The sequence below is a fragment of the Piliocolobus tephrosceles genome, chromosome 15 (genome assembly GCF_002776525.5).
Source record: "Piliocolobus tephrosceles isolate RC106 chromosome 15, ASM277652v3, whole genome shotgun sequence".
NCBI lineage: Eukaryota > Metazoa > Chordata > Mammalia > Primates > Cercopithecidae > Piliocolobus > Piliocolobus tephrosceles.
Genome location: NC_045448.1, coordinates 32,207,215 through 32,235,115, shown reverse-complemented (window position 1 = coordinate 32,235,115; position 27,901 = coordinate 32,207,215). Strand labels below are relative to the sequence as shown.

The window sequence follows — 27,901 nt, the reverse complement described above, 5'->3', positions numbered from 1 at the left end:
TTCCCAGCACTTTGGGAGGCTGAGGTGGGTGGATCATGAGGTCAAGAGATCAAGACCATCCTGTCTAACATGGTTAAACCCCATCTCTACTAAAAATACAAAAGTTAGGCCAGGCGCTGTGGCTCATGCCTGTGACCCCATCACTTTGGGAGGTTGAGGTGGGTGGATCACAAGGTCGGGAGTTCCAGACCAGCCTGGCCAACATGGTGAAACCCTGTCTCTACTAAAAATACAAAAATTAGCTGGGCATGGTGGTGGGCGCCTGTAATCTCAGCTGCTCAGGAGGCTGAGATAGGAGAATCACTTGAACCCGGGAGGCGGAGGTTGCAGTGAGCCAAGATTGTGCCACTGCACTCCAGCCTGGGCAACAGAGCAAGACTCCATCTCAAAAAAAAAAAAAAAAAAAATACAAAAGTTACCTGGGCGGGCCAGGTGCGGTGGCCCACGCCTGTAATCCCAGCACTTTGGGAGGCCGATGTGGGCAGATCACGAGGTCAGGAGTTCAAGATCAGCCTGGCCAACATAGTGAAACCCTGTCTCTATTAAAAATACGAAAATTAGCTGGGTGTGGTGGTATGCACCTCTAGTCCCAGCAACTCGCGAGGCTGAGGGAGGAGAATCACTTGAACCTGGGAGACGGAGGTTGCAGTGAGCCAAGACAGCACCACTGCACTCCAGCCTGGGTGACACAGTGAGACTCTGTTTCAGAGCGAGACTCTGTTTCAAAAAAAAAAAGGGTTAGCTGGGCATGGTGGCACGTGCCGATAGTCCCAGCTACTCTGGAGGCTGAGGAAGGAGAATCGCTTGAGCCCGGGAGGCGAAGCTTGCAGTGAGCTGAGATCGCGCCACTGCACTCCAGCCTGGCGACAGAGCAAGACTCCATCTCAAAAAAAATAACTAAGTAACTAAATAAAATAAATAAAAATCACAGCATTTATAATAAGTTGGTCATTAGGCCATTACCTTCCACATTTACTTCAAGTGAATTTGATTTCCAAATTGAACAATTTTTCATATTTTTCTGTTTGCCACTATATTATGGCTCCTAGCATGTTACTGTGAAGAACATGAACTTCCCCAAAATAAAATTCTAGGTAGAGGTGAATAAAGTATTAGAAGTATCCACCTTTTCAATTCTCCGATATAAAATAAAATGATTTTATTTACTATTCCATCTTACCTCTCTGATGAGTTTATCCAACTGACCAATAACATGGGGTGGTGTTGTCTGGGGAAAAATATAATGAAATATGAATAACAGGGGGAGGAAAAAAGTTTGCCAACAATGGTCCTGAACCCGCTCCCCAAAAGGATTTTAAGCTAGCCTTTGCTTTGACAGGTGTCCTATCATTAGAGAAAAGAGGTTTCAACTGGCCCCACTAGTGGAACAATATCATCCACTGGCCCATACCTGTTTTTCTTTTTCTTTTTTTTTTTTTTTTTGAGAAGAAGTCTCGCTCTGTCGCTCGGGATGGAGTGCAATGGCCGGATCTCAGCTCACTGCAAGCTCCGCCTCCCGGGTTTACACCATTCTCCTGCCTCAGCCTCCCGAGTAGCTGGGACTACAGATGCCCGCCACCTCGCCTGGCTAGCTTTTTGTATTTTTTAGTAGAGACGGGGTTTCACCGTGTTAGCCAGGATGGTCTCCATCTCCTGACCTCATGATCCGCCCGTCTCGGCCTCCCAAAGTGCTGGGATTACAGGCTTGAGCCACCACGCCCGGCCCCATACCTGTTTTTCTATCTTAAAGATAAGATAAAAAGATAAATAACACTTAACCAACCAACCAACAAAAAATCTTTGGGAAATGGTTAGAAAGGTAGTATTTTGTATAGGGCATAGCACTATGCAACTATTATCTTATTATTTTTATTGTTTCTGGAGATGGAGCTACTGCCTTAAGTTTTGGAAAAGGCATAAGGGAATGACAGAAGAAACCACAGTGCTTACATGCACATCTAGCCCTGGGAAACTGCCTTTCTACTCAGGGTGTTCCTATCGTTTCAGTAAGTAGCAATGTGTCATTTAAAATTTTAAGTTTGAAATTTTAAAGTCTCACTAACTCAGTGGCAGGAAATAATAAAATAGTCATAACCAGATTACACAAAAGCCAGAGCACATTACTGAGGGAAAATAAATATCTAAAAAAAAATTTCAGGCCAGGCGCAGTGGCTCATGCCTGTAATCCCAGCACTTTGGGAGGTTCAAGGTGGGTGGCTCACCTGAGGTCAGGAATTTGAGACCATCCTGGCCAGTGTAGTGAAACCCCAACTCTACTAAAAATACAAAAATTCTAGCTATGCATGGTGGCACGTAGCTGTAGTCCCAGCTACTCGGCACGCTGAGGGAGGAGAATCGCTTGAACCCAGGAGGTGGAGGTTGCAGTGACCTGAGTTTAGCACCACTGCACTCCAGCCTGTGCAACAGACAGAGACTCCGTCTCAAAAAAAAAAAAAAAAAAATTTAAGTAACATTGTTTTCACTTGAAACATAATAATTTCAAATTTATGATTTTGTCACATTATAAATACAGGAGGATTTGTGCCTATTTTACAGGCTAATGGACTTTCATCAAGTTCTTACTATATGAATTTCAGAGATTATTGTTTGACTTCATTTCTAGCAGGAACTTCTAGTAACTAAAAATTTCACTATCTGTACTGTTAAAGGGAGGGCATTAACAAAACATTTTGTTTTGTTTTTTTGAAATGGAGTCTTGCTGTGTTGCCCAGGCTGGAGTGCAGTGGTACAACGTCAGCTCACTGCAACCTCTGCCTCCTGGGTTCAAGCAATTCTCCTGCCTCAGCCTCCTGAGTAGCTGGGATTACAGGCGCACACCACCATGCTTGGCTAATTTTTGTATTTTTGTAGTAGAGACAGGGTTTCACCATGTTGGCCAGGCTGGTCTCGAACTCCTGACCTTGTGATCTGCCCACCTTGGCCTTCCAAAGTGCTGGTATTATAGGTGTGAGCCACCTCGCCCTGCCAAAAAACTTTTTGTAATTAAAAAATATGGCTGGGCACAATGGCTCTCGCCTATAGTCCCAACACTTTGGGAGGCCGTGGCAAGAGGATCATTTGAGCCCAGGAGTTTGAGATTAGCCTGGGCAACACAGTGAGAGCCCATCCCTACAAAAATTTTTAAAAATTAGCTGGGTGTGGTGGTGTGTGCCTGCAGTCCTAGCTACTCAGGAGACTGAGGTGGGAGGGTCCTCTGAGCCTGGGAGGTCAAGGCAGCAGTGAGCCGAGATCCCACCAGTGTACTCCAGTCTAGATGACAGAGCGAGGCCCTGTCTCTAAAAAAAAAATAATAATAAATTCAATTAAACTAAAAAATAAAAATTTCACAATCTGGTAGAACAACACATGCAACTTTTTAATCTGGTAGAAGAACATGGCTAACATTAAGCATGCACATAGGAAGAAGAACCTTACCTGGAGTAAGACTTTCCCACTGTACACACTCATGGGATACATAGTGCCAAATGTCATCAAGGCAATGGCTATAGCAGAGGCAGTGTCTACGGCAAAGTAATTACTAAAAGGAAAAAACAATTTTACGTTTTAAATTTATATCTCACTGAGCATATTACAACTAAATCTCCTGAACATTAATTATCTAAACCAACAGGACTGAGCAACAGGACACAATTTTATCACAATTGGCTACTACTCGCAAAGAAACATTTCAAAGACAAAAACTCCAGTTTTTAGAATTCTTTCCTGTCAAAGTTTAGTGGAAAAATAACTAATAATTATGTTAATTAGTAGGAAGAGGTATGATGAAAAAAATGTGGACATTTCTCCATTATGCATTTTTTGGTCAAACTACCTGTCAACTAGAAAGAGCTGAAATATTTTTTTTTTGCTTGAGACAGACAAAAAACTTCAACTGGTAACTTTTTTTTTTAAAGAGACAATAAAAGGAGGGTTTTTAATTCAAAGGTATAACTGGATAAGTAGATTTGTTTACAACCATTCTTGTGAAATACTTTTTAAAAAAATATGACCAATTTCTTTGCAAATAGTAGACACATACCTCAACTATGATGACCTAATTTTTGGTGGATAATGTACATGATTAGGCAGAAACAGGCAAGCTCATACTGGTAGATTAACCATCAAATAGTGAAAACTCTGTTTGTAGCTCCCACTTCTTGATCGATTTCTATTCCCACTTCGTCTTTTACCACCTTGTCGACTTCCTAAGCGACTCCTTTGTCCACTCTGTCTACCTGACCGGCTGCCATATCGACCACTTGACCAGCCCGACTGGCCACTTGACCAGCAACTCCTCTGTCTGGAATTAGAGGATGTGTTTCCATCATAATATTCTTCAATTTCAGGTAATTTGGCTGGCACTGAGAGTATCCAGTCGGAATCATGCCACTCTGCCTGTAACCTTTCTGACTTAGTTGTAGGAACACCAAAGCAAACACCCACATTTCCTTTCAGGAAGCACATTCTGGTAATCTGAGACACTGCATTACTACTCAGCTTTCTGTTAAGTTCTTTTCAAGCACAGCTGACATCTTGTATTTCCTCTAGGCTTTCCAGAGTCATGGTCACAAATCCCTTATCAGAGGTGATCAAAGATTGTGGTTCAAAGATCTTGGCCCACCAGAAATGTGGGCCAAAGCTGCAGCCAATGCATTCACTGTCCCTTTCTCTTCTATCAGTACCTGAGCTGATGGCTGGAAAAAATCAACAGCAGCATAAAAAAAGGAAGCCAGAGAGCTTATGGCGTCCATGCTTTTAGATTTAACTAAATAAATTGTAGAAGGAACAGCTACACATTTAAAAGTAATTCCTGATTTTTGTTCCACATATCTTAGTTGACCTCTTTCTCTTGGTTGATAAAAACATATACAAATCCCTGTCTGTCCAGCTCTACCTGTACATCCAGAACAATGGATATAGGACTCAGTATCCTGGGAAGAACTTCGAATCACCAGGTCAACTTCAGGAAAGTTCAAACCACGGGCAGCCACATTGGTTGCCACCAAAACTTTAAAACTACCTTCTCTGAAGCCTTTTAGTGTAATTTCTCTTTGTGACTGTGCAACGTCCCCATGTAAACATTGGGCATTCTGTTTTATGTGTGGATTCATGGCCATTTCAGTTACATTCCTCTTGGTCTCAAAGAAAATAATAGCCCTCCCTTCAGACCCACTGCAGACTTGAAGGACATCTCCAATAACTGCTGGCCTCTGAGAGCAATGACACTGGATGGCTAAATGTTCCACAGTAGCTGCAGCCTTTTGAGTCATTTTTCTAACAAGGTCAACCTGTTCGTATCTGGATTTCATGCATTTTTTTGCAACTTCGTATACTCATTGTCGGCAAGCTGCAGAAAAAAGTAAAGTCTGAGGATTGTCTTCAGAATCAGTTTTGTAGGATTCATGAATAATATCTTCAACTTGTTCAGCAAAACCTAAATCTGACATTTGATCCACTTATCAAGCACAACGTGGAACAGTTTAGAAAGATCCAATCGGAGCTGGGCGTAGTGGCTCAGGCTTGTAATCCCAGCACTTTGGGAGGCCGAAGTGGGTGGATCACGAGGTCAGGAGATTGAGACCATCCTGGCTAACATGGTGGAACCCTGTCTCTACTAAAAATACAAAAAAAAATTAGTTGGGCGCAGTGGCAGGCACCTGTCGTCCCAGCTACTCGGGAGGCTGAGGCAGGAGAATGGTGTGAACCCGGAAGGTGGAGCTTGCAGTGAGCCCAGATCATGCCACTGCACTCCAGCCTGGGCAACAGAGCAAGACTCCATCTCAAAAAACAAACAAACAAACAAACAAAAAACTGTTTCTTGATTTCTCTGGAGTCTTTCAATCAAAGGGATGGCAAAAGAGAATGTCTTTCTTTCCTGTTCCCGTCCGTGCTTGAGCTATTAAATCTTTTCCTTCATATACAGGACCAAAGGTCTTAACTAGAATAGGAAAGAGAGATGTTTCCTATTCAGAACTTCGACCTTTCAGAAGTTTTACATTCTCTTCAGAAATACGAAAATTGGAGAAGGCTCCTTCTTTCTGCTCACGTGTTAAGGTCTCCTCTAGTTTATTATCACTTGATTTATGAGTAGAACTATCTAAGGATGATACTTGCTTTTTTTTTCACATTCATCAATATCTCCATTCGGTAGATCTTTTCTTACTGACTTACAAGATTTAAAGAATTTATCTGAAAGTCTATTAAATCCTCCTTCAGTATTACCATTTAGCTTCTCTTTCATTTTAGTTTTTTTTCATCTTGGGAGCATCCAGGTAATCTGTAACACCATTTTCTCTTGTTCCTGATTTCTCATCTGAGTCATAATGGTGCCTTGACTTCCTTCTGTCACTCCAGCACTGTGTAATGTGCTTTCAGAGTATCTTGTTTCAATCTTCTTAACAACCATATAAAGGAAGTACAGGTCCATAATCCATTATCTGAAATTGTGATATCCATAACGCCCTTTTGCCCCTCCTTCTTCTGGCTCTCGGACTCCTCCAAGGGTGCTTCCAGTTCCAAAATGTACCCCCAGAGGAGTTTCCCAGGCATTACTGGCCACTGCTGCCTCCCTCCGGATACAGTGGCCACAACCACCTACAGGCAGAGAAAACGTGAAAGGGGCCAGGCGCGGTGGCTCAAGCTTGTAATCCCAGCACTTTGGGAGGCCGAGACGGACGGATCACGAGGTCAGGAGATCGAGACCATCCTGGCTAATACGGTGAAACCCCATCTCTACTAAAAAAAAAAAAAAAATACAAAAAACTAGCCGGGCGAGGTGGCGGGTGCCTGTAGTCCCAGCTACTTGGGAGGCTGAGGCAGGAGAATGGCGTAAACCCGGGGGACGGAGCTTGCAGTGAGCTGAGATCCAGCCACTGCACTCCAGCCTGGGCGACAGGGCGAGACTCCGTCTCAAAAAAAAAAAAAAAAAAAAGAAAACGTGAAAGGAAGTAGGGGCAGGGTGGCTGCTCGGCCTTGGCCGCGTGTCACTCAACTAGTAATTTTTGATACAGAAAGACTAATGAAATATATCAGTAATTATATCAATTTTCCAGTGAGCGATAATTATTCCAATAAAAGTTCAAATTCCCCAGGAATTTCACCAGGTAAGATTCTCCAGGAATTTTTTATGGTAACACTGTAGCCAACATCAACAATTCAAACTGGCTGAAGTTCTACCAACAACACAGACCAAAATGCCAATAATTAAAATCTGCTTGTGCGCTCTTTTCTACTTTTTCCCACATGCTGGGAATAGAAATGTGAATGAGACACAATCCTTGCCCTAGAAATAATAGGAGATATACATGTGAAAAACATAATGAAGCACTTCAGGCACTAAGGCAGAAATGCCTACAGTGTACCATGGCTGCACCAAAGATTGAGTGACAAGGCTTACTGGGGTGGGGATAATCCAGAAAGGCCAAATATAAAAAGAGAAGGTGATATTTGGGCAGAGACTTCAAAGATGAGCAAGTGAAAGCTGCATGTGCAGGGGCATGAAAACCATCACCCAGCAATAAAACCACAAATGGTCAGGAATAGACAGATGGTTAGTAAGGTTGGTAGGGGACTGATTACACAGGACTCTGTGTAATATAATTATATTATATATGTGATAATATATAATATATATGTTGATAATATAATATATATCATGATACAATTATGATATAATTATATAATATATTATAATTATATCATATCATATATTATACATCATTATTATATCATATCATATATTATGATATATAATATATAATATATGATATCATGATATATATTATACATGTATGTCTCACATATAACCTCCACCTCCTGGGTTCAAGCGATTCTCCTGCTTCAGCCTCCCAGGTGGTTGGGATTACAGGTGTGCATCACCATGCCCAGCTAATTTTTGCATTTTTAGCAGAGACAGGGTTTTGCCATGTTGGCCAGGCTGGTCTTGAACTCCTGACCTCAGGTGACCTGGCCGCCTCAGCTTCCCAAACTGCTGGGACTACAGGTGTGAGCCACTGCATCCAGCCAAATAAATAAATATTAATAAACAATTACACAAGGCTTGAAGATGAATTAGAAATGGCTTGGGGAGTGGTGAGAGGGGAGGAGGGAGGAAAAGTGGATATTTAAGGATGCACTAGAGTTCTTCAAAAAACTAAAATATTAGGGGGATGTGGGGGGATGGTTAATGATATAAAAATATAGTTAGAATAAATAAAATCTACTATTTGATAGCAAAACAGGGTTACTACAGTCAACAATAATTTATTGTACATTTAAAAATAAACAAAAGCATAATTAGATTATAACACAAAGAAAAAATAAATCCTTGAGGTGATGGATACCCCATTTATCCTGATGTGATTATTATGCACTGTATGCCTGTATCAAAATAACTCATGTACCCCATAAATATATATACCTACTATGTGCCCACAAAAATAAAAAATTAAATAAATTAGATAAATACAGAATTATCATATCATATGACCCAGTAATTTCACTTCTGGGTATATACCCACAAGAATTAAAAGGAAGGACTCAGGTATTTGTACACTCGGGTTCACAGTGGCATTATTCACAATAGCGAAAGAAATGGAACCAATTCAAATATCCATTGATAGATAAATGGGTAAACAAAATGCGTTGTTTACCCATTATGCACTGGAATGTGATTTAGCGTTAAAAAAGAACGAAATTCTGACACATTACAACATAGATGAACCTTGAGGACATTATGCTAAGTGAAATAAGCAGACACAAAAGAACAAATATTACATGATTTCATTTCTATGAAGTACTTAGAGAAGTCAAATTCCTAGAGACAGAAAGTAGAATGGTGGTCTCCAGGGGCTATGAGGAGGAAGAAAACGAAAGCTGTTTAATGAGCATGGCGTTTAAGGAAGGAAGGAGGAAAAAGGTTCTGGAGATGGATGATGGTAATGTTTGCAGGTAACATCACTAAATTGTACACTCAATGTAAATAAAAAACTCTATGTTGGGATTACAGGCATGAGCCACCATGGCAGGTGGATCACCTGAGGTCAGGAGTTCAAGACTAGCCTGGCCAACATGGCAAAACCCCATCTCTATTAAAAATACAAAATTAGCCGGGTTTGATGCCAGGCGCCTGTAATCCCAGCTACTTGGGAGGCTGAGGCAGGAGAATTGCTTGAACTCGGGAGGCGGAGGTTACAGTGAGCCGAGATCATGCACTCCAGCCTGGGCACCAAAAGCGAAATTCCATCTCAGAAAAAAAAGAACTCTATGTTATGTATATTTTAATGCAATTTAAAATAAGAATGCGTTGGCATAAATGACAGTATTTTTCTTGTATCTCCCATTCACTGAGATGGGAGATACAAGAAAAAACAGTTTCGGAGTTAAGGGAAAACAGGTTCAGTTAAAGCAGACACATACAGAAGTCAGGAAGACACGTCTTTTGTAATTCAGTAGAGATGTGGGCTAGAAATAAAAATCTAGAAATCCCACAGAAGTAGCAAACAAAAACAAATACTTGCATGTGATTTTAAAGGAAAATACACAAAAGAGCAAGAAGAAGAAGGACAAATTCTAGTAAAGACTAATATTTAAAAGGTGGGTAGCCAAAGAATCATATGCCATAACATGTTAAGCTTAAAGCAGCTGTAAAGCCTATTTCCTAAAAGGCTTTATTTTTAAAAAATTGTTTCACACCTACATCCTCTTCTCCTCCCTCTCTCAGCAATAGCAGCTGTGGTTCAGATCTCTTTCTTACTGTTCTCTTTTCTGTTTTACTCATCAGGTCAGCAGTAGGCAATTTAAATTGTTTTCCAGTCTGCTTTATATATGGTGGTAAGAAATACTTATTGAACCCAAGCCCCTTAAGTTTTCAGATGAAGACACCTAAGGAAAAGACGTGATCTAAGTTACACAGGTCATAAGCAAAACTGCTAGAAGCTTGACCACTATCCATCCTGCTGATGCCCTTAAAATTAAGGCCCCAGAAATCAAAACATACTTGACAACAATAAAAAATACTCACTTAATTTCAATGAGCATATACGTAATGCAAAGAGCAAATGCTCCAGCAAGATCAATCAAAACAAATGGATTCATTCGGGGAAGGAAGATACTGCTAAGTCCTGGAATAATTCCACACAAGCTAAGAAAAAACAAACAGAAAGAGTATCCATTAGCAGAACTCACATAAAACTGGTGACAACCTTGTAAAGATAATTTGTATTTTGGTACCACATAGTGTACTTCTTAAAGAAAGCAAAGAGGATTTGTGAACAAAGCCCTTTCACTTATAAAGTTCTCTTGGCCGGGCGCCGTGGCTCACGCCTGTAATCCCAGCACTTTGGGAGGCCGAGGTGGGCGGATCACGAGGTCAGGAGATCAAGACCATCCTGGCGAACACAGTGAAACCCTGTCTCTACTAAAAATACAAAAAAAAAAAATTAGCCGGGCGTGGTGGCGGGCGCCTGTAGTCCCAGCTTCTAGGGAGGCTGAGGCAGGAGAATGGCGTGAACCCGGGAGGTGGCGGAGCTTGCAGTGAGCCGAGATTGTGCCACTGCACTCCAGCCTGGGCGACAGAGCGAGACTCCATCTCAAAAAAATAAAATAAAATAAAAAAAATAAAGTTCTCTTTTGTATCGTCAATTAAAAAGTGAAGGGAGAATAACAATCTGATCTGTGTGATTCATGTAGTAACCTCAGCAATGAATAATTTAAGTTCCCATGATAGATGCATTTCTTGTGTATTCCTTTAAATTATGCATATCATGAAACTCCATAACATCTTACCTTCGACTAAGATCTGCAACATGCTCTTGAAGCCAGCTCGTACTAGCAGCTTTAAGAAGAAAATACTTAAATTATCCATATAGAAGAAAATAAACCACTATCCGAAATATTTGAGTTCTTTAATTTTAAAAAATAAATTTGGCAGTGACTGAATAACATTACAAAAGAACATGCTACTCCTCAAATCTATGTTTCCTCTTTTATGCCCTTATGCCACTAAGTCAAAAGCAGTTTCAACTATTATACAATATACAGTTGACCTGAAGGAATTAGTGAACTTAGATATGTCATTGTTACTATTAAAGATTCTTTATACTTTTTATTTTAAGATGGAGTTTCACTCTTTTTGTCCAGGCTGGAGTGCAGGGGTGCCACCTCGGCTCACTGTAACCTCCCTCTCCTGCGTTCAAGCAATTCTCCTGCCTCAACCTCCCATGTGGCTGGGATTGCAGGCACGTGCCACCACACCTGGCTAATTTTGTATTTTTAGTAGAGATGGGGTTTCACCATGTTGGTCAGGCTGCTCTTGAACTCCGGACCTGGGTTTCACTATGTTGGTCAGGCTGGTCTTGAATTCCTGACCTCAGGTGATTCGCCTGCCTCAGCCTCCCAAAGTGCTGGGATTACAGGTGTGAGCCACTGCGCCCGGTGGTTCTTTATACTTTTAAGCAGAGCTTCCTAACCAGTGTGCTGGGAATGGGCCATAGGTATAGGCTGAGTATCCCAAATCTGAAAACCAAAAATCCACAACTTTGAGCACCAACATGATACTCAAAGGAAATGCTCATAGGAGCATTATGAATTTTGAATTTTCAGGTTTGGGATGCTCAACCCATACATATAATTCAAAGACTCCAAAATCTAAGACAACCTAAAATGTGAAACACTTCTGGCCCCAAGCATTTCAGATAAGGGATATTCAAATGACGTACAAATTACTTCCCTCAACTCTCAAAAAAGCCAGGTGAGGACCTGGGTACCTACAAAGACACCTGTCAGTTACTATTCTTGGACAAGTAGCCTGTGTCTAGGCTCAAGAATCCTCTTCCATTTATCCCAGAGTGCTACAGAAATATCCATTTTTAAAATGTGTACCATCATGTAAAAAAGATCAGCAAGACTTATGCAAAAGAAAAACAGTTGAGCAGTTAAGTAAGATGTCAGAATATCTGGCTTTAAATCATAGCTCTGCCTGTAACTAGATGTGTAGCACTGGGTAAGTAATTTAATCTCTCAGTGCCTTAGTGTAAAATGGGCATAATAAAAGTATTTACTTCATATGGATAGAATTAAATGGGATATTCTACGTAAACTATTTAGCAGTGCTTGGCATATAGAAAGTATTCAATATTATTTTCCACTTAAATTTCAAGGAATTTCACATATCTTTTTTTTCTTTCTTTTTTTTTTTTTTTTGAGATGGAGTTTCACTTTTGTCCCCCAGGCAGGAGTGCAATGACGTGATCTCGGCTCACTGCAACCTCCGCCTACCAGGTTCAAGGGATTCTCCTGCCTCAGCCTCCCAAGTACCTGGGATCACAGGTGCCTGCCACCATGCCCAGCTAATTTTTATCATTTTTTAGTAGACAGGGTTTTGCCATGTTGGCCAGGCTGGTCTCGAACTACTGACCTTGTGATCCGCCTGCTTTGGTCTCCCAAACTGCTGGGATTACAGATGTGAGTCACCACACCCAGCCTTCATTATTTTTTTTTTTTTTTTTTTTTTTTTTTTGAGACGGAGTCTCGCTCTGTCGCCCAGGCTGGAGTGCAGTGGCCGGATCTCAGCTCACTGCAAGCTCCGCCTCCCGGGTTTACGCCATTCTCCTGCCTCAGCCTCCTGAGTAGCTGGGACTACAGGCGCCCGCCATCTCGCCTGGCTAGTTTTTTGTATTTTTTAGTAGAGACGGGGTTTCACCGTGTTAGCCAGGATGGTCTCGATCTCCTGACCTCGTGATCCGCCCGTCTCGGCCTCCCAAGTGCTGGGATTACAGGCTTGAGCCACCACGCCCGGCCTTCATTATTTTTAAAGCCAGAGTCTTGCTATGTTTCCCAGGCTGGACTCAAACTCCTGAGCTCAAGCAATACAACCACCTCAGTCCCCTGAGTAGCTGGGACTACAGGCACATGCTACCAAGCCCAGCTAATGTCACAACTCTTGATGTTTCTGGGAAACTTCATTTCCAGCTAATGAAAATATAGAGTAGGCTGGGAGCAGTGGCTCACGCCTGTAGTCCCAGCACTTTGGGAGGCTGATGTGAGAGGACTGCTTGAGCCCAGGAGTTTGAGACCAGCTTGGATAATACAGGGAGATTTTGTCTCTATGAAAAATAATAATAAAATAAAATAAAATTAATAAAGATATAAACTAGATAACTTTTCTGGAAATAAATTTGGCAATATACAACAAAGCCTTTAAAAAATACTGTATTTTTAATCCAGTAAATAATTCCTTCTCAGGGAATTTATCCTACAGAAGGAATAAAAAATGCAGACAAAGTTGATCTAAAGAGGCTGACTGGCCGGGTGCGGTGGCTCAAGCCTGTAATCCCAGCACTTTGGGAGGCCGAGATGGGTGGATCACGAGGTCAGGAGATCGACACCATCCTGGCTAACACGGTGAAACCCCGTCTCTACTAAAAAATACAAAAAACTAGCCAGGCGAGGTGGCGGGCGCCTGTAATCCCAGCTACTCGGGAGGCTGAGGCAGGAGAATGGCGTAAACCCGGGGGACGGAGCTTGCAGTGAGCTGAGATCCGGCCACTGCACTCCAGCCTGAGCGACAGAGCGAGACTCCGTCTCAAAAAAAAAAAAAAAAAAGAGGCTGATTATACTTATTTATAAAAGGAAAAGTTGGAAATGTATAAAATATTTTAAAATATTCATAACAGAATATTATGTAAGCATTAAAAAATCATTTACATTCAAAGAATATTTAATGAGAAGCAATACTGAAGACATAATGCTAACAAAAAAGCCAGACATGGCTGGATGCAGTGGTTCATACCTGTAATCCCGGCACTTTGGGAGGCTAAGGTGGACAGATCACCTGAGGTCAGGAGTTCGAGACCTGCCTGGCCAACATGAGGAAACCCCGCCTCTGCTAAAAATACAAAAATCAGCCAGGCATGGTGGCACATGCCTGTAACTCCTTGAACCAAGGAGGCAGAGGTTGCAGTGAGCTAAGATTGTGCCACTGCACTCCTGCCTGGGCAAGTGAGTGAGACTCCGTTTCAAAAAAAAAAAAGCCAGGCATAAAATTGTAATATATATAATTCTAAGTAAGCACATAAAATTATATGTACGTGTACATACAAAAAAGTGACAGGAATAACATAGAAATGTTAACATATTATCTGTGGGTCATAAGATTATCAGTAGCCTTATTTCCTTCTTATGTCTTCCTGATCTTTGCAGAGAAATAGTGTTTCCAAATCTTTGCACCATCTTAAAAATTTCTAGAGAAAGTGTTATAGTATTTTATAAATTATGAATTTTTTTCAAGAAATTCAGGTGATCATAAGTAACATTATTTATTTTTCTAATTCATGCAGTAATTCTTTAACTCATACAAACACAACTTATCTTCATAACATTCATGAAGTTGTTTAAACTTGAACGGGCATTTCAGAAAACTTTCTTCTCTTGACTGTCCTAGAGTGAGATCTAAAAAGATCCACACCTATCTGTGCTTCTCTATACTTCAAAGTGTGGGTCTGTGCAAACATACCACTTCTGTTTTTACCTCACTTCTCCATCTGTTAGTGGCTAACTCTTTTGTGTGTTAGTGGGATTCCAAAACACTGAAATTATTGAAAAATGCCAATAATTTAGACTGCAAAAGTGAAAAATCAGTCTGAAGTTGTAAACACTTCAAAATAAAAGAATATTTCAAAAGAAATAAAGTTTGGCTACTTGCAAATATGTATGCCCATCCACCATTGCCAAAGAGAAGTTCCTGGGAACTTACTTTATTAACAAAATACAACTAGTTTCAATTAGTATATCAACTATTCTAAGTATACTGAGACTTCTAAAATGCTTACAATGAGACTTTTCTTAGATAGATTACACATTTAAAATCTCACATTATTTGGTAAATGTAATTTTTCATCATCACATGATTTAATTTACAGGTCACTCCTGCTTGTTTCAAAATAATTTGTTATTTTAAAGCTTGAACTGATGAGATTTTGTTTTATAATTTTCCACTTAAAAAAGACTTGAGAACATTTGGGCTAGTTCTCTCTTCTCTTCAGAATATACTTCCTCATTGATTTGAGTGAATGCAACAAACAAAAGACTTGTTTTTATAAGAGATTAGTTGGATTTTTATATTAATAGTAAATAAAAAACATACCTTCTGAGACATAAGCAAAAGGTTTATTCCGAATAGAAAGCATCGTGAACAGGTTGAAAGAAAGAGCCACAAAAGTACCAACTAATAATCTTCCCCTAAAAAGAATGATAACATTCACCTTTAATTTGTTCTTGGTATTATCAGTAGGTAATTTCAATATGTAGAGGGACTAAGAGGTGGGAAGGTAAAGTGGTCTGCTTTAATGATTTGGTGTTTCCAGATACAGAACCTGAACTTAGTTTCTAGCCCCATCACCCATGTCCCATCTACTGTTGCTCCATCTTACAAAGGATAAGAAAGGACTTTTAGCATTAACAGTATCTTCCTACAGGTAAACGCTGTTATAAATTTGTATAAATGTTAATGGTATTTGTTTTATGATATGCTGGACAAATCAGACTTTTCGGAACTAAACTGATCAGAATAGATAAGGTCCATATAGCTGGCAACTATGCGGTTGAGAAATACAATTGTTTTTTCATATGTATGATACATACAATTCTCTTTTCATATATATGTGAAAATCACATAGATGCAATATATATGAAACATATATATACATTTCTTTCTTTTTGGAGACAGGGTCTCACTCTGTTGCCCAGGTTGGTCTTGAACTCTTGGGCTCAAGTGATCCTCCTGCCTTAGCCTCCCAAAGTGCTGGGGTTACAGGTGTAAGCCCCTGAGCCTGGTCCAATTCTCTTTTCTATAGGTGCTATGAAAAGATTTTGATGGTCAAATTTGAAATTACAGAAGACTAGGGGAAGCTGGCTTAGTGCTTCCTAGGTTTGGAAATAGTGAGAAGCCTGAAGCCAAGATAGAAAGGCCTTCCTGTGCAGTATAAAAATATTTAGAACTTGGGAACTGTTAAGAGTAAAGAAATGGAGTCTTGGCATTTGGGAATTTTGTTTGTGAAATACCAGCAAAAACTTATGTTGCCACAGTCTGAACTCTGACATTGGCCAACTGTTTAATAATACATCAATTAATAATTAAGAATCAATAGTAAATTATATATCGAAAATAAAATCTCACGTGTGTATCTCGGGCTGTTCCAAAAAGCGTTCTGCACTAAAAGAAATAAAAATGTATTAAATAAGTCCTATAAATTATAAATTTAAAAAGCTTTATTAAATATATCATTAACCCACCTTAAAGTTCACAAAATCTTTTAATATTATAACTATTAACTATTAGCAGTGATGAGGCAAGGAGACTCACAAATTATCCCTTTTAGTTGTTTTCTTTTTTCACAAATTATCCTTAATATGTAATGTCAATCTTTCTCTGCCAAGCTGATTTCAGTGGGTTTGTAATAAGCATCAAACATGCCTAACTGAATCTCTGTTTCATTCACAACCACTTCTCATTCAATTTAGTAGCATTAAGGAAGTAAAAAAAGTGAAACAGACGAAAATGTCTGAAACATAGAAAAACTGTACTATCAAAACTCCAGCCCTGTTCATCTAAATTTTCATACCCTTGAAAGCAAATGTGTCTGACGGGTTTCTTTCATGTTCCCACAGGTGTCATAGGTGAGATTTAGAGTAATATCATATACAAATGTACCTTTCTTTTAATATAAAGAGAGCTCCCAACTGTGCCAAGACTGTGGAGGCAAATACAGCCAGGACTTCTAATCTTTCAAACCTGAAACCAAAACATTAATTAGATCATCACAATTCTTTCAATTCACAAACCAGTCTCTCTAGAACACATTTACATTCATTTATTTGCTCACTTAATACACATAGGTGCTGTCTACTATGAGCCAAACACTGTTAGAGCAGATTAGGGTTTCTAGAAGAATAATAAACGATGAAAATCACAGATTCCAAAGAGTACCTATTTGTATAATTCCCAGGACCCAGAAGAGAGAGCAACTTCAGCCCATGCCAGAGGCTTTATCTTCCCAGAAATACTTTAAAATTATTAAAAAAAAAAAAAAAAAGACAATTACCAGGACCCATTTATAGTCCTTATTTTTCTAGAAATAATCACAATCATAATAATAACACTTAATTGACCCACTGTGCATTAGACACCAGAGTACTTAACATATTACCTCATCTAAACCTCCCAACCCCTTTTTAGAATTACTTTATCCACTTTTTTCTTTTTTTTTTAAGAGATGGGGGTCTCGCTATGTTGCCCAGGCTGGACCATGAACTCCCAGGCTCAAGTAATCCTCCGAGCTCAGCCTCCCGAGTAGCTGGGACTACACACTTGGCTCATTTTTTTTTTTTCAAACAGATAAGAAATTTAGGACATAAAAAAGAAAAGTAACTGTTTAGAGTCATATAGCTAGCAAGTAGAAGGTTTTCAAACTCAGACACTCTGACTCTAGAGTTCATATTTTAACCACTTATTATACTGTCTCTCATTTCTATACATAACTACAGTGACATTATGAGCATATTTTATAATCCCTAGACTATAAGCTAGAGGCCAGGAACTGTTGTTTCAGCTTTTCCTGCAACACATGGTCTAATGGTATGCAATATTTATGGTAAGTATAAATGCTTAAAATTTTTCAAGAAAATAATCATGGAGGCACAGAAAAAATTTAAAAAATTAAGGCTGTACATCACATTGTTATGTGTAAGGGAAAAATGTTGGAATCAACAATATAACACTACATATTATTAAACAAAAAAAGTATTTATTGACATGGAAAAAGGTGAGTGAAAAAAGTAGGTTATAATAGAATATAAATTAAGTGTTTTTTCCAGCTACTGAAAAAATAAAAAGGAACAGGAAAAAACAGCATGCAAATGCACCAACGTTATTTGTGGAATTTGAGAAGCTGATATTAAAATGCATATGGAACTGCAAAACGTGAAGGAAAGCAAAGATAATCTTGAAGAAGAACGAAGCTGGAAGATTTATACTACCAGATATCAACAGGTATTTCAAAGCTGTAATAATTAACATAGTACAGTACTAATCCAAGTACAAATACACCAAATTGTACAGAAAAGAGAATCTAGAAACAGGCCTACACATATATAGTTATGATTTGTGAAAAAGGTGGCACATAAAAGCAATAAAGAAGAGCCAGGTGCGGTGGCTCACACATGCAATCCCAGCACTTTGTGAGGCCGAGGCAGGCACATCACTTGAGGCCAGGAGTTCAAGATCAGCCTGGCCAACATGGCGAAACCCCATCTCTACTAAAAATACAAAAAATTAACTAGGTGTGGTGGTGTGCGCCTGTAATCCCAGGTGCTTGGGAGGCTGAGGCCTGAGAATTGCTTGAACCTGGGAGATGGAGGTTGGAGTGAGCCGAACTGTGCTACTGCACTCCAGAATATGCCTTTACTCCTGCTTTACACCATACCAAAAAAATCTATTCCAACTGGATTGTAGGATTAAATATGAAAAATTGAACAGTAAGGCTTCTAGGTGATAACAGGGCAAAGTGTCTTTATGACCTGGGGGCATGCCAAGATTTCTTAACAAATACACAAAAGGACCAACCCGAAAAAATAAATTTAATTTAGAACTTTTTTTTTTTTTGAGACGGAGTCTCACTTTGTCGCCCAGGCTGGAGTGCAATGACGCGATCTCGGCTCACTGCAACCTCTGCTTCCCGGGCTCAAGTGATTCTCCTGCCTCAGCCTCCCAAGTAGCTGGGATTACAGGCACCCACCACCATGCGTGGCTAATTTTAGTACTTTTAGTAGAGATGGGGTTTCACCATGTTGGCCAGGCTGGTTTCAAACCCCTGACCTCAAATGATCCACTCACCTCACCCTCCCAAAGTGCTAGGATTACATGTGTGCGCCATCGCGCCCGGCCTAAAATTAAAACTTTTATTCATCAGAAGATACCATTAAGAAGAAGAAGGGCAACTAAGAGAAGGAGAAGATACTTATATATTAAGAACTGTTACAGATTAATAAAGAAAAAGGGAAAATGGTTAAAAGATTTTTAACAAGCATTTTAAAAAAGAGGTGATCTGAATGGTTAATCCACATATGCAAAGGTGCTCAATTAGTCGTAAGGAAAATAACTTAAAAGCACAATGAAATACTACTGCATACCACAGAATAGCCTTTATAAAAAAGATAGTAACAGCTGGGCACGGTGGCTCCATACCTGTAATTCCAGTTACTTGGGGTGTGGGAGGATCGCTTGAAGCCAGTTCAAGACCAGCCTGGGCAATATGGTGAGATCCCTGACTCCAAAAATATGTTAAAAATCATCCAGGCATGGTGGGATGTGCCTGTAGTCCTAGCAACTCAGGAGACTGAGGCAGGAGAGTCACCTGAGCCCAGGTGTTGAAGGCTGCAATGAGTTATGATAATGCCACTGTACTCCAACATGGGCGACAGCCTGGCCAACATGGCGAAACCCCGTCTCTACTAAAAATACAAAAAATTAACTGGGCGTGATGGTGTGCACCTGTAATCCCAGGTGCCCGGGAGGCTGAGGCATGAGAATTGCTTGAACCTGGGAGATGGAGGTTGGAGTGAGCCGAATTGCGCTATTGCACTCCAGAATATGCCTTTACTCCTGCTTCACACCATACCAAAAGAATCTATTCACGCCTGTAATCCCAGCACTTTGGGAGGTCGAGGCAGGCGGATCACGAGGTCAGGAGATCGAGATCATCCTGCCTAACACAGTGAAACCCTGTCTCTACTAAAAATACAAAAAACAATTAGCCGGGCATAGTGGCGGGTGCCTGTAGTCCCAGCTGCTCGGGAGGCTGAGGCAGAAGAATCGCTGGAACCTGGAAGGCAGAGCCTGCAGTGAGCCCAGATCACGCCACTGCACTCCAGCCTGGGTGACAGAATGAGACTCTGTCTCAAAAAGAAATAAAATTAAAAATAATAAATGTTTTTAAAAAATTCATTTTGATTTATGACTTGATTTATGAAAATCCTTATTTTGCATTAAAATTTTATATTTACTTCTTCCCATTGTTTAAGTAAATAAAACCTAATTTTATTCAAAAGAATAAATGAATGGTATGGTTTATGGTGGAAAAGAAGAGTAAGTTTGGTCCAAAAGTTTTTTTACTAAAGTAAAATTCCTTGGTTGATATGCCTCTTGAGGTAAAAATAAAAGTAAAATTCTTTCAAGTTGTTTCCTAGAATCTAAAAGGAACTCACGTTTAAATACATTTTTAAACCTTTAATATAAAAGATTATTTCCTTTCAACTTTCAGTATTTTTTTTTTTTGAGACAGGGTCTTACTCTTGCCACCTGTAATGCAGTGATGAAATTATAGCTCACTGCAGCCTCAAACTCCTGGACTTAAGCAATCCTCCCACCTCAGCCTCCCAAGCAGCTAGGACCACAGGTATATACCACCATGTACAATAATTTAAAAAACTTTTTTGTAGCGACAAGTCTCACTATGTTGCCCAGGCTGGCTTCTAACTCAAGCAATCCTCGCGCCTCAGCCTACCAAAGTGCTAGGATTACAGGCGTGAGCCATCGCACCTGGCCTCAGTAATTTTTAAAATTATGGAAACAAGGCCGGGCGTGGTGGCTCAAGCCTGTAATCCCAGCACTTTGGGAGGCCGAGACGGGCGGATCACAAGGTTAGGAGATCGAGACCATCCTGGCTAACACGGTGAAACCCCATCTCTACTAAAAAATACAAAAAACTAGCCGGGCGAGGTGGCGGGCGCCTGTAGTCCCAGCTACTCAGGAGGCTGAGGCAGGGGAATGGCGTGAACCCAGGAAGCAGAGCTTGCAGTGAGCTGAGATCCGGCCACTGCACTCCAGCCTGGGCAACAGAGCGAGACTCCGTCTCAAAAAAATAAATAAATAAATAAATAAAATAAAAAAATAAAAAAAGTAAAATTATGGAAACAAATCTCAAATTATTTGTTGATCCATTGCTATCACAAATCCAGTTTCAGATGAAAATCCATCTTTACCACTGCCTAATATTAAACTATATCACATTTATTTAACATCTAGAAAATACACTAACATGAAAATCCTTTGTACTTGCTCTAGCTAAAAGAAATTCCCAAAATATTAAAGAACTTAATGTGAACTTTAAACATTTGCTTTATAAAATGTAAAAAACCTAATGTGAACATTTTATTTTAATATGATTTATACCTTAAATATTTATGTTTCTTGGAAGATGCTTTTCTATTTTCTTTTGTTTTTTTTGAGATGGAGTCTTGCTCTGTCATCCAGGCTGGAGTGCAATGGCACGATCTTGGCTCACTGCAACCTCCGCCTCCTGGGTTCAAGCGATTCTCCTGTCTCAGCCTCCCAAGTAGCTGGAAGTACAGGTGCACGCCACCACACCTGGATGAATTTTGTATTTTTAGTAGAGATAGGGGTTTGCCATGTTGGCCAGGCTGGTCTCGAACTCCTGACCTCAGGTGATCTGCATGCCTCAGCCTCCCAAAGTGCTGGGATTACAGGTGTAAGCCACTGTGCCCAGCCTATCTATTTTCACTATCTGATCATCATTTCACTAAGTACGCAGCATTTATTTTCCAGAAATACTCTAGCTAACTCTTTATTATCTACTATAAATAATATCTTAGTAGTCATAAGTTAACAAAAAATAAAATAATTTGAACTTACCCAAATGAATAGACAGGGCTAGGTTTCCTCATTGTTACCCAGTAACTTATTAAACATGTCATTAAACTAAGTAAAAAGAAAAATAAATTTAGTGTTAGAACTAGAAGAGAACATGTGAAGATAAATTAAGTTTTCAGAATTCCTAAGTGGCTGAAAGTTATCCATGTTTGCACAGACTAAATTAATAATAAATTACTCTAATAATTTATTAAGACAATTAATTCTAGTAGTTTACCATCTAATCATAGTGAGTATCTGAACATGTGGTATACTTTTAAGATTTTAACATGTGAAGGAACAGAATAAAGTTATAATACATCAAGTCAGTTAAGTAGAACCCAAACTCATACTTCTACTACACAATGTTATCCACCCTAAATGGTTTCTGTAACTGAAAATACTAAAAAATGACACATACAATTTTAACTTTGATACACTTCATCTTTGTTAAAAGTTAAACTAAATATTAATAATACCTTGACAACATTTTGACTGAGATAAAATTATGTTCATTTTCCAAGTGTAGTAGAGAGATTCCCTCTAAAACAAGTTACTACAATATGAAATTGAGGTAACAACTATCTGTGTTAGACCCAATTAAATATGTTAGTTACCTGATTAATAAAAGGCATTTCTTTTTTTTTTTTTTTGAGACAGAGTCTTGCTCTGTTTCCCAGGCTGGAGTGCAGTAGTGCCATCTCAGCTTACTGAAACCTCTTCCTTCCAGGTTCAAGTGATTGTCCTGCCTCAGCCTCCCAAGTAGCTGTGATTACAGGCGTGGACGACCATGCCCAGCTAATTTTTGTATTTTTTTTTAGTAGAGAGATGAGGTTTCACCATGTTGGCCAGGCTGGTCTCGAACTCCTGGCCTCAAATGATCCACCCACCTTGGCCACCTAAAGTGCTAGGATTACAGGTGTGAGCCACTGCGCCTGGCCGAAAAGCCATCCTTATAATATACTCCTATCTCATGGATCTTGAAGACATCAAAGTATTTTGTAATCCCTAAATGGAAATATGAAAGGTTCCATGAAGCAGGGAGCCAAGAGTCTCTCTCCCTAGCTCACCATTCTCAATTCTCAGTTATTAACTATCCTTCATTTTTTTCCTCCATCTATGAACTTATAGCAGGAACTGGTATATGTTCTTTTTTTTAGATGGAGTCTCACTCTATCGCCCAGGCTGGAGTGCAATGGCGCGATCTCGGCTCACTGCAATCTCCGCCTCCCGGGTTCAAGTGATTCTCCTGCCTCAGCCTCCTGAGTAGCTGGGATTACAGGCATGCACCACCATGCCTGACTAACTTTTGTATTTTTAGTAGAGATGGGGTTTCACCATGTTGGCCAGGCTGGTCTTGAACTCCTGACCTTGTAATCCACCCACCTCGGCCTCCCAAAGTAGTGGGATTACAGGTGCGAGGCACCGCGCCTGGCTGGGAACTGGTATGTTCTTAACATGACCCTACTCCCTGGCCACAGCTGACTCATCCATAGACAGGCACCTGACGCATGTAACCTAAGCTGGGTCAAAATGCTGCTCTGGATTTTGAAGTAGGATTTGGAACTGGAACCAAGGCATTCCAGGCTTAATTTGGCTGCTTTATTGAATGATGGAAATGCAAATTTGAAAATTTGGAGCAGTATTTATATTTCTATCCCTGGATTTGGGAGTAGGGAATGCTGACCTACAGGAAGAAAATAGCTCAACAATGTCCACACACAGGGAACAGAGATGACAGATGAAGAAAAGTTTGATTCTTACAGTGGAGCCCAGCTAAACCTCTGCCCTCAGATTCCATTAACACCCCTGAATCTGTAGAATTAAGTATCCTACACCTTTGCTCCCCCAGTATAGCTTCAGTGGAAGTCTGATGGCTGCAATCAAAGGAGCTCTAGCTAACTCCTTGAGAGTACTTCACACTCATGACAGGGTTCATATAGTGTGCTAACCTCACTTCCAATTCATGTAAGTAGCAAGAATATGGTATTTACATTGAAGTTAAGCAAATCATCTAGGTTGGTTTTGAATGGATGGATGATTTTTCAAGTTGCATTGGATAAAGGCAGCCAAATGAGTTTCTGCAGTCAGAAATATACAATTAGGCTGGGCATGGTGGCGCATGCCTGTAATCCTAGCACTCTGGGAGGTCAGGGCAGGTGGATTATTTGACAGCCCAGGAGTACAAGACCAGCCTAGGCAACATGTCATGCCCTGTCACCACAAAAATATGCAAAAATTAGCCAGGTGTGGTGGTGAGTACCTGTAGTCTCAGGTACCCCAGAGGCTGAGGTAGGAGGATCGCCTGAGCCCAGGAGATTGCAGCTGCAGTGAGCCATGACTATGTCACTGTACTCAGCCTGGGTGACACAGCAATACCCTGTCTCAAAAAAAAAAAAGAAAAGAAAAGAAAAGAAAAACAAAATATACAATTGAAGCTTCAATCATTAATTTATTTATTTATGTTTTTTTTTGAGGTGGAGTCTTACTCTGTCGCCCAAGTTGGAATGCAGTGGCACAATCCTGGCTCCTGCAACCTCTACCTCCCAAGCTCAAGCAATTCTCCCACCTCAGCTTCCTGAGTAGCTGGGATTACAAGAGTGCACCACCATGCCCACCTCATTTTCTGGTATTTTAGTAGAGATGGGTTTTTACCACGTTGCCCAGGGTGGTTTCCAACTCCTGAGCTCAGGGAATCTGCCAGCGTCGGCCTCCCAAGGTGCTGGGATTACAGGCGTGAGCCACCTTGCCCGGCCAAAGCTTCAATTATTAATCGTAAAATTTTTCTTCGTAAATAATACTTTATAGATGATATTTGTTACTAATAAGAAATCTGAAAAATTCAGTGTCTAAACATTAACTTTTGAAAATTTTACCCTTAAAAATGGATAAAAATCTCTGAAACTTTTTCTACAGTTCATCACTTTTAAGAAGTACATGTTTTTTCACATCTTAATACTTCTCAAATCAGGGTTAGTCTTACAACTTACAGTACATCACAGCTGAATTAGTAGCATTTTTCTTGGGGACACATAAAATAAGTATTTGTCTTAAAACTGTTGACATCTAATGTTTGATGAAATATGGTACACTAACTGAACTTACTTCCCATTACTACATAAATCTAAAAATCAGCACCCATTTATTAACAAATCATTCAATATGTTTGATTTTATTTATATGCATAAATTATTTTAATTTCCATAGTTTAATAACACCACTTTGGTATTAATGTTCTCCATTAAAATATATTTCTACACCTCTTTGTAAAACAGTAGCATTTATTAACAATAGTCTAAAATCAGATAACCACTTTCTTCTGTGTTTGGATATTAATGAAGCTCTAGATGAATCTAAATCACACCTTTCATCTGAAACATTATATATCGATAGCTAACTCATATGGCAGATTATGAGCCCCTAAAGAAAGAAACTTCTTCACATTACATGAAAAGATTTTCCTTATGAACCTTAAGACATTAGGGAAACATCATTACTTTAGTTTTAAAATTTTACTATTTTTATTACCATTAGTTTATTATTATCAAATATGGTTGGGAACATTAGTAATTATTCCCCAAAGTAACTTTTTAAAGTGTATGAATGGGCTGAGCGCGGTGGTTCACGCCTGTAATCCCAGTACTTAGGGAGGCTGAGGCGGGAGGACCACCTGAGGTCAGGAGTTCAAGACCAGCCTGGCCAACATGGTGAAACCCCATCTCTACTAAAAACACAAAAATTAGCCGGGCATGGTGGTGGGCACCTGTAATCCCAGCTACTCGGGAGGCTAAGACAGGAGAATCGCTTGAGCCCGGGAGGCGGAGGCTGCATGCAGTGAGCCAAGATCGTGCCACTGCACTCCAGCCTGGGTGACAGGGTGAGACCCTGTCTCAAAAACAAATAAAATAAAATCCTTTTTTTTTTGAGACAGGTATCAGTCTGTCACCAAGACCCAAGACTGGAGTACAATGGTGCAATCATAGCTCACTGCAGCCTTAACCTTTTGGGCTCAAGTGATCCTAATGCCTACCATTCAGTGAGTAGCTGGGATTACAGGTGTGTACCACCACACTCGGCTAATTTTTAAAATTTTTTGTAGAGATGAGGTTTCACTGTATTGCCCAGGCTGATCTTGAACTCCTGGGCTCAAGCAGTCCTTTCACCTTGGCTTCTCAAAGTACTGGGATTACAGGCATGAGCCACTGTACCTGGTCTATAGGGCGTATCTCTGTCACTGAGGCTGGAGTACAGTGCTTAGATCATAGCTCTCTGCAGCCTCAAACTCCTGGGCTCAAATGTCCTCCTGCCTCAGCCTCCCAAAGCACTGGGATTACAGGCATGAGACACCACTCTTGGCAGTAACAAACTTAATCTGCTTTTATTTATTTTTAAATTGGCATTTTATTTATACAATTAAAATTCAAAATTTACAAAAGAGATATATAGTGGGAAGATTTTAAATTATGTCTCCCTGCCAGAGTCTTCCTCCTTAAAGACACCTATTACTATCAGTTTCTTGTTTATCCTTCCTATGTATATTTACGCAAATACAAGCAAATGACTGTAGTGTGTGGATGTGTAAACATGCGTGTATTCTTACTCTTTCCCCCTTTTTAATGCAAATTGCAGCATACTATATACATTGTTGTATATCTTGCTTTTTCCCCTCATTAGGACCTCTAAACCATAAAATGCTTTGGCTTTATTGTTTAAGGCTACATAATATTTAATTACATAGATAAGTGGGTTCCCTATACCCAGCAGGATCGGTTTCATCTGTTGCTAGAAATGCAAATTCTTGGGTCCTACCCTAGGCCTTCTGAATAAGTAACTCTGGAAATGGAGCAATATGTATTTTAACAAGACCTTCCAAGTAATTGTGATGTATGGTCAAGTTTGAGAATTCCATGATATATATGTACCAAAATATAGGGTATACATGCCCCATAATTTATTTCATCATTCACATACTGATTGTTTCCAATCTTTTGTACTGAATAACCTCATATGCAACTCATTTTTAACCACAGGAATGTGTCTGTAGCATAAATTACTAGAAAAGGAACTGCTATGTTTAAGGTTATGGGCATTTCTTTTTTTTTTGAGATGGAGTCTCGCTCTGTCCCCCTGGCTAGAGTGCAGTGGCGTGATCTCGACTCACTGCAAGCTCTGCCTCCTGGGATCACGCCATTCTCCTGCCTCAGCCTCCTGAGTAGCTGGGACTACAGGTGCCCGCCACGGCGCCCGGCTAATTTTTTGTATTTTTAGTAGAGACGGGGTTTCACTGTGGTCTCGATCTCCTGACCTTGTGATCCGCCCGCCTCGGCCTCCCAAAGTGCTGGGATTACAGGCGTGAGCCACCGCGCCCGGCCGGTTATGGGCATTTCTAAATTTAATTGATATTGCCAAACTGCCCTCGAGATGCTGCACCAATTTATATTCCCATCAGCAATGTATGAAAGTGCCTGTTTCCAGCCAGGACAGGTAGTTCACGCTTGTGATCCCAACACTTTGAGAGGGAACGGCAGGAGGATCACTTCAGCCCAGAAATTTGAGACCTGCCTGGGCAACATAGGAAGACCTCATTTCTACAAAATATCAAAAAATTAGGCAGATGTAGTGGCACAAGCCTGTGGTACCACCCACTCAGGAGGCTGAGTTGCATCATTTGAGCTCAGGAGGTAAAGACTGAGGCTGCAGTGAGCCGAGGTCAACCCACTACACTCCAGCCTGAGAAAAAAGAATGCCTGTTTAGCCAAAACAATCTTGAAAAAGAACAAAGCTGGAATATTCACACTTTCCAATTTCAAAACCTACTACAGAGCTGCAGTAATCAAGACTGATGGTACTGGCATAAAGGACAGACATACAGATCAATGGGACAGATCTGAGAATCCAAAAATAAACATTCAAACATTCACATTTACAGTGAACTGGTGTTTTTTGTTGTTGTTGTTGTTTTGGTTTTTGAGATGGGGTCTCGCTCTGTTGTCCAGGCTGGAGTGCAGTGCCGCGATCTCAGCTCACTGCAACCTCTGCCTCCCAGGTTCAAGCAATTCTCCTGCCTCAGCCTCCCAAGCAGCTGGGACGACAGATGTCCACCACCATGCCTGGCTAATTTTTGTATTTTTAGTAGAGATGGGGTTTCACCATATTGACCAGGCTGGTCTCGAACTCCTGACTTTGTGATCTGCCCTC

At 40.2% G+C, this 27,901-nt stretch overlaps 1 protein-coding gene and 1 pseudogene across 4 annotated transcripts in view; both read right to left on the bottom strand.

The window, feature by feature from the left end:
• SLC30A6 (solute carrier family 30 member 6) overlaps window positions 1-27,901 on the bottom strand; it is a 56,575-nt gene that overhangs the window by 15,903 nt on the left and 12,771 nt on the right. Inside the window, exons 5-12 of one of the 4 annotated variants that reach the window (XM_023216399.2) lie at window positions 21,707-21,772; window positions 16,709-16,789; window positions 16,175-16,210; window positions 15,143-15,237; window positions 10,786-10,834; window positions 10,022-10,141; window positions 3,436-3,538; window positions 1,181-1,228 (exon numbers count right to left, since the gene is read on the bottom strand). In XM_023216399.2, the coding sequence (XP_023072167.1) occupies window positions 1,181-1,228; window positions 3,436-3,538; window positions 10,022-10,141; window positions 10,786-10,834; window positions 15,143-15,237; window positions 16,175-16,210; window positions 16,709-16,789; window positions 21,707-21,772 (598 nt within the window). Of the gene's footprint in view, window positions 1-1,180; window positions 1,229-3,435; window positions 3,539-10,021; window positions 10,142-10,785; window positions 10,835-15,142; window positions 15,238-16,174; window positions 16,211-16,708; window positions 16,790-21,706; window positions 21,773-27,901 lie in introns of those variants that run through there. The other 3 variants (XM_023216400.2, XM_026454754.1, XM_023216401.1) reach the window with 3 other exon arrangements.
• On the bottom strand, window positions 4,061-6,575 carry LOC111545348 (annotated as a pseudogene).